This window comes from Hoplias malabaricus, chromosome 6, assembly GCF_029633855.1.
Source record: "Hoplias malabaricus isolate fHopMal1 chromosome 6, fHopMal1.hap1, whole genome shotgun sequence".
Taxonomy (NCBI): domain Eukaryota; kingdom Metazoa; phylum Chordata; class Actinopteri; order Characiformes; family Erythrinidae; genus Hoplias; species Hoplias malabaricus.
In genome coordinates, this window is record NC_089805.1 from 3711512 (window position 1) to 3719011 (window position 7500).

Genomic DNA, 7500 nt, shown 5'->3' on the forward strand with positions numbered 1-7500 from the left:
AGACCACACCACACTCCTCACAGACAGTCACCCGGAGGAAACCCACGCAGACACAGGGAGAACACACTACACTCCTCACAGACAGTCACCCGGAGGAAACCCACGCAGACACAGGGAGAACACACCACACTCCTCACAGACAGTCACCCGTAGGAAACCCACGCAGACACAGGGAGAACACACCACACTCCTCACAGACAGTCACCCGGAGGAAACCCACGCAGACACAGGGAGAACACACCACACTCCTCACAGATGGTCACCCGGAGGAAACCCACGCAGACACAGGGAGAACACACCACACTCCTCACAGACAGTCACCTGGAGGAAACCCACACAGACACAGGGAGAACACACCACACTCCTCACAGACAGTCACCCAGAGCAGGAATCGAACCCACAACCTCCAGGCCCCAGGATCTGTGTGACTGCGACACTACCTGCTGCACCACCGTGCCGCCCTGCATTCATTCATTATTTTATTAATTCATTTCTTCATTTTCTGTAATCGTATCATTCAAAGTGACACATTCTGTTTTGTGCACACAGCTTGTATAACCTCCACAGAAAAGCATGAAAATAAACGGCAGATTCCAGAGAAATTGCACATGAGCTTAAGATCGACACGACTAATGTCAACCATTGGCTAGAAAGCTATTAAACACCTAACTGAATTGTAGAGTAGTACAACTGTGTTCCCTGAAGTTATGTATTTTTCTAATATATTTGGGATGTGTTCGATCCAGGGATAATCATCCAACACTGGTACTGAACTTCACTAATGCTTTCATAGATCAATCCCATTTAAACCTTTCCAGAAATGTACTGATATGCAGCCTAAAGCCTTAGTAGTGCTGCAGAAGTTGTTGCCTGTTACTACCCTTCAATCCAATATTTATTCTCACTTCATTTTTGTGTGTGTGTGTTTAAGGTGTATATCCTGAGTAAAGAAGAGGGTGGCAGGCACAAGCCCTTTGTCACTAACTTCATGCCTGTCATGTTCTCTCTGACCTGGGACATGGCCTGCAGAGTCCAGCTACCTATCGACAAAGTACGCCAATGTTCAGTCTATTTCTCGCATACGGTCACTGCACCCCACCCCCACTCTCTTTCTCTCAATGTTAATGTTACAATCACTATACACCACTGTTGTTGTCCAATAGTAGCTGGTGCTGAAACTTGACATTTTGGACTGTTCCATTATCTCAAGTTGTTTACGGAATCTAACCAATCCACATTGGATTCCGTTTATAAAGTATCCTGCTCTTTTCTCATTAAATAGACCCTTAATAAAACCTGGCAGTCAGTATCTAGTTATACACCAAGCATAAAGGCATTTGTATCTGAAAATTGCCTTCAAACCTTTTGACGTATAGATTCATTTATGTGCCTCTTTTGCTCTGTGTATCGATATATACCCACCTATAAGTAAATAATTTTCTAATTGTGTGTGTGTGTGTAGGAGATGGTCATGCCAGGTGAGGACACGTCCCTGACCCTGACTCTCCGGCAGCCCATGGTTCTGGAGAAAGGTCAAAGGTTCACACTGAGAGACGGAAACAAAACCATTGGCACTGGGCTGGTGACGGAGATCCTGGTGGCCGCAGAAGAAGACCAGCACAACTGGGGCTGAAAAGGACAGAGGGGAGGGATAGGGGGTTGATTGGGAGGGTAATAATGAGGATGGGGCTGGAATGTGGCGGAGCTGGGATAGGGAGCCGTCCAACATTTAAACTGGTTCAACGTTAATACTTCTCGGAAAACCAAATAGTTTTGGTGTACAGTGAGGTGGAGTGTTCCATCAGCGGGAATCCAGTGGTATACTGTTTAGTTTCCCAGGCTTAAAGGAATATTTCTAGTGGGAAGAACATTATACAAATTTCCCCCAATCTTACCCCAAATGAGGTTTATAATTGTAGACATGCCTTGTTGTCTGAATTCTGCTTTTGTAGATTTGCACTGAGACAATGAAGTTAATGTAGTTGACAAGTGATGGAAGATAAGCCGTATATGACATTGTCTTATAGGAAACATCCTATAACAGAATTTCTGTGTGATCATGGCGCGAATTGGTGAGCTTTAATCTTCCATTACTTATCCAGTACATTAGCATACACGCTCCACTGCGAAACTGAGAAGGAACTGTTTCTCAAAAACCTCCAATTTGGCGAATTTATTACGAGCTCTAGTTTGATTGTGGTTTGCAGTACCTGGGAAAGGGCCCCGTTGTAAACTCTTGGCCTGGATGTTCAGTGCACTCAACTCTAATGACCAACTTCAGCTGTATTTCACTGTCAGGAAAAAAAAGCATGGCTAATGGTTTGGTTTTTAAACAACAGCCCACAAGGTTCTTAGCTCCCATCTGTCTGAAAGTCTAAGGTTGAGGCCTCAAAATGGTGGAAGAATGAATTATATACATAGCTTTGTATACACACAAATCCACTCGTAAAGTCAAGCAGCAAGGTTCCACAGTCTGTTTCTGCTTCTGAAAGTTCTGTCTATAAACTCGCTAATTAATGTGGTCGATGTAATAAAATGTATTTAATAGATTTCCTGATGTATGTACATTTTTGTGATGCATAGAATAACATGCTATAGTTTATTTTATATATTTTATATATTAATGCAGTCAAAAGCTGGAATCATACATTTAATCAAATATTTATTATTGTACATATTTACATTTTAACAGGGTTATAGTCAGTTGTTTTATGAATTATCCTGCACCAGATCTCATCAGGAACTTAATTTACTGGTTATAATTGTAACAAATTTGACCAGAGCCAGTAATTAAAAAAAGAATTTTTAATTAAAAGGTAAATCAGCTTTATGAAACTTCAATGGCTAAAAATTATACAGACACCTGTTTTTTTCCCGATATTTCTTATTAATTTAAGGTTACTAATATCCTGAGAACATGCCCCCCTCCTTTGTCGTCCATTAATAACAGCTGTTTACTCTTCTGTGAAGGCTTTACAATATATTCTGAAAGATTGCTCCAAGGATTGGTTAGCATTCAGTCACATGAATGCTAATAACATCGGGTAATAACAGGTATTTTACAACCTAGCTTCTGCTGCAGAAGCCTTTCATCTCTAGCACCTTTTTGTATTCACATTACATTTGATCTGAAGTTAATTAGGTTAAAAATGAACAATGTACACATTTAAATGCACAAAACGTGGAGTAAACAAAATTGAACATGAACATGGTTTACTCTTCAGATGTTCAGAATTGAGAAGGTTGCTGCTGCTGTTCCCCTCTAAAAGCAGTGAAATGTAATGTATATATGTAATATTACAATTTTCTATTTGATCCAAATGTAGCAGATCAGTCAAAAATACATAATGTCTGTCTACAAATATTTTTTAGCGATGAACAATACATCTAGGGATAAAGATGCGATAGTGGTACAAAGTACAATAAAAGTCTAGCCGATGTGGAAATAACTGAAATTCCCTCTTCACTCGCCAGTTAAACCCTGAAAACCCCATGAATGGTCATCAAAGAGCATATTTACAGTTTATTTTCAAGACCAAAAAAAATCTGGATGCCTTAAAAGTGCTGTATCTCAAACATATCCCTTCATTTGTGCGGATTTATGAATATACCCACTCTATTGCCATCTGCCTACAGCTTGAAACCCCACAAGTTGATGAGATTGTTCCTTAGGTTTGTAACATGAGAAACCTTGCTCTGATTCTCCATTAGAGACTGCATTTTTGAAGCTGAACTGCTCAGCCATGGCATTGACAGCGTTTTTCCTGTGTGATATGCCTTCTAGCATATAACAGCAACAGCTAACAAAGTGGTTAAAGTGGTTAAAAAAGCCCTGATTCTCAAGGTGTCTTTAAAACCAGTGTCAATAGGGAAGTTTTTTGATGATTAGCATAATGCAGCTTCCATTATTAGCTAAATGTTTTAACTGTTCTGAAGCACAGCAAAATATCAAAGCTAATGTGGCTAACAGTTAGTAGTCAGTATGCTAACACCAGGTTTGATTAATTGTTAGCATTGTTAGCATTACCTAATATTTTCATTGAACTAGCTACACCAAACACAAACATCTTTTGGGGTAAGCCAAGAAATTGAGTATTTTTGCCCAAATTATTTCTTTGTCATGGTGTATGCTTTTCTTGATCCATCTCCTCACATGAGCTCAAAGTTTCAGGGGAAAAAAAAAATTTACGTTGTAAACCCCCTTCTTCTCAGCCGTATCTTTTCATATCATAATCTTTACAAAGTACTTCACCAGTCATTTCCAGCTTCACGTCCCCTGTTTGAAAGCTTTTGGTCTGAAATACCACTGTGTTTCATCTCTTTCTCCCTCTGACCTGTGGTCACGCTCCTCTCTCTCACACTTCTCTCAGTCCAGCCATTGTTCTGTTCCTTGATACTGTCCATACGCACATATGACTCTAAAACACACACATATTACAGAAATAATATTTGGGAAACTAACATTTCTCAGAAAATAATGAAGAAAAAAAATTCTCACAAAAACATCTTAGTGTTAAGGTCATCTTAATAGAGAGTGGGTGTGCAATGTGATGCTCACTATTACCACTAGGTGTTTGGTCAGGACCTAGATGTAAGTCTAGAAACACCCAACATGATTTCTGCTTACATTCCCTATTGGGATTTCTATTAGTACATTAGCCCTCAGCCAACAGTGAATTGTATTTAAAGTTTGTCTTGGGGCCATAGTGCAGGCCTAGACTTGGTAGTCTGTTTTACAGGGAAGTTTGTGGAAATTAAACCTACACTTACCATCATCCTCCCAATGTTTGTGTGCTGTGGTGAATTGCTGGGTTTAACTTGAGGGAGTTGGCATTGCCCTCCATATTCTCATAGGATTCTGGGGAAACAGAACGAATGGACAGTGTATTACGTGCATAATAATGAAAGAAGAGAGGAAGAGGGGAATATATCCATGTCAGAATCTTGTTTCTGTTAATCAATCTAATCTTCGTTGTTGACTTTACAGTGCACTTGGATCCTTGTCCTGCTGAAAGATCGAACCACAGCCCAGTTTTAGCTTCCTGACTGCAGCGCTCCAGCTGTAATCCCTGCTGACTTTCTGACTAATCCCTCCACTCTGTGCATGGGCTTAGTACAGACATACATCCTCTTCTTAATAATTATGGTACCTACTTTAAAATAAGACTACACACTTAAATAAAGGGTTTAACAATTGTTTAAAAAACTGCTTATTGCATGGTTATTAATTCGGTTGATTTCACATTATTAGCTATTTATAAACAGAGATAGGGCAAACATTCTATCGGTGGTAAATTAATTCATTCATTCATTATCTGTAACCCTTATCCAGTTCAGGGTCGAGGTGGATCCAGAGCCTACCTGGAATCATTGAACGCAAGGCGGGAACACACCCTGGAGGGGGCGCCAGTCCTTCACAGGGCAACACAGAACACACACACACACTCACACCTACGGACACTTTTGAGTCGCCAATCCACCTACCAACGTGTGTTTTTGGACTGTGGGAGGAAACCGGATCACACCTGAGGAAACCCATGCGGACACGGGGAGAACACACCACACTCCTCACAGACAGTCACCCGGAGGAAACCCATGCGGACACAGGGAGAACACCACCACACTCCTCACAGACAGTCACCCGGAGGAAACCCACGCAGACACAGAGAGAACACACCACACTCCTCACAGACAGTCACCCGGAGCGGGAATCGAACCCGCAACCTCCAGGCCCCTGGAGCTGTGTGACTGCGACACTCCCTGCTGCACCACCGTGCCGCCCTGGTTAATTAATTAAAGTGGTTTAATGGTTAAAGTTATTAACAAATTTGTGCTGAAGCTGGCAGGCTTCATGTCGATCGATGGAGAAGACGAAGGTCACTATTTTTTATCTGAAGTTTAACAGTACAGACGTTCACTATTTGGCAAAGATATTCACTATATTCACTAGATATTCGCTATTTCGCAAATAACAGGTTAGCCATTGATACCCTTTCCATCTATGTGTTATAAATGATTATTAATGATTTTTAATATGTGTACAACAAATTAATAACCATTTTATAAACATTGTATTATATGTGTATTCTTATTCTAAAGTGATACCTATTATTTTCCTCTATAAAGTAAAGCGTTTTCCTTGGGTGGCTGATCATAGATGACATTTTAAAACATTAAAAATAATTAAATAGACATCATTTTAAGGAAAATATTTTGATGTTAAACAGCGTGCCGATATTAAGTAAATGCTATGTTCATAATTGTATACATAATGTTCTCTGTTACTTTAGGGAAGGACATAGTACCAATATGCAAGATGTGAGCTCCCTAAAGACTGGAACCACAGGAGTGTAAACAACCATACGACTAAAACCACAGGTAACAACAGCTGCGAACAGCAACTAAAAACAACACTTTTGCATATGTGTGTGTGTGTGTTTGTGTTTGTTGGTCAGTTTGTGTGTGGCGTTCACACCATGGCAGATGCGTTTTATTTTTTTTTATTATTATTTATTTATTTATTTATTTGGTGATGTAAGGGGTGTGACTGCTTGTGTTACCGTCATCTTCAGGACTCTGTGGGCGCTTTTTGGTGGTTTTGCGAGGCTGTGCATACACACATCCCTCCATGTTCTCATATGATTCTCCATCTGTAGAGAAAGACAGAGGGAGAAAGAGAGAGAGAGAGACAGAGAGAGAGAGAGAGAGGCAGAGGGAGAGAGAGAGAGAGAGTAGTGAGAGAGAGAGGAGAGAGAGTGGGAGGCAGAGAGAGAGAGAGAGAGAGAGAGAGAGAGAGCGGCAGAGAGATAGAGAGAGAGAGAGAGGCAGAGAGAGAGAGAGAGAGAGAGAGAGAGAGAGAGGCGAGAGAGAGAGAGAGAGAGAGAGGCAGAGAGAGAGAGAGAGAGAGAGAGAGAGAGAGAGAGAGAGAGAGGCAGAGAGAGAGAGAGAGAGAGAGAGAGAGAGAGAGAGGCAGAGAGAGAGAGAGAGAGGCAGAGAGAGAGAGAGAGGGCAGAGAGAGAGAGAGAGAGAGAGAGAGAGAGAGAGAGGGGCAGAGAGAGAGAGAGAGGCAGAGAGAGAGAGAGAGAGAGAGAGAGAGAGAGAGAGAGGCAGAGAGAGAGAGAGAGAGAGAGAGAGAGAGAGAGAGGCAGAGAGAGAGAGAGAGAGAGAGAGGCAGTTTGTTAACGAATATGTAGAACCCTGTGATGTTTATATAGTCTTCTTAGGAGTTGTTATCACAGCAAGGGAAGACAAACTGCATATTAATTGAATTGTGTGTGAAGTGTGTGTGATCTGTGTGTGTGTGTAGTTACCGGCATCCATTGTATTTTGAGGTGGCTTAAGGTAGTTGCTGTAATTTTGCTCTGAGGCTGTGGCCTCACCTCCCATTGCATCAGGTATAATGTAGTCTAAAAAGATATAAGTGTGCACTTAGATACATTCAAATACACACACACACACACACACACACACACACACAAACAGACAAACACATAAGCACAC

At 41.2% G+C, this 7500-nt stretch overlaps 1 protein-coding gene across 1 annotated transcript in view; it reads left to right on the top strand.

Annotated features, from left to right (window-relative positions):
• The window catches only part of tufm (Tu translation elongation factor, mitochondrial), an 11014-nt gene extending 8483 nt beyond the window's left edge, over window positions 1-2531 (top strand). The window contains 2 exon segments of the mRNA XM_066674657.1: window positions 932-1051; window positions 1463-2531. Of these exon segments, the coding sequence (XP_066530754.1) occupies window positions 932-1051; window positions 1463-1633 (291 nt within the window). The 3' untranslated portion in view covers window positions 1634-2531.
• Window positions 2532-7500: the final 4969 nt, after the last annotated feature.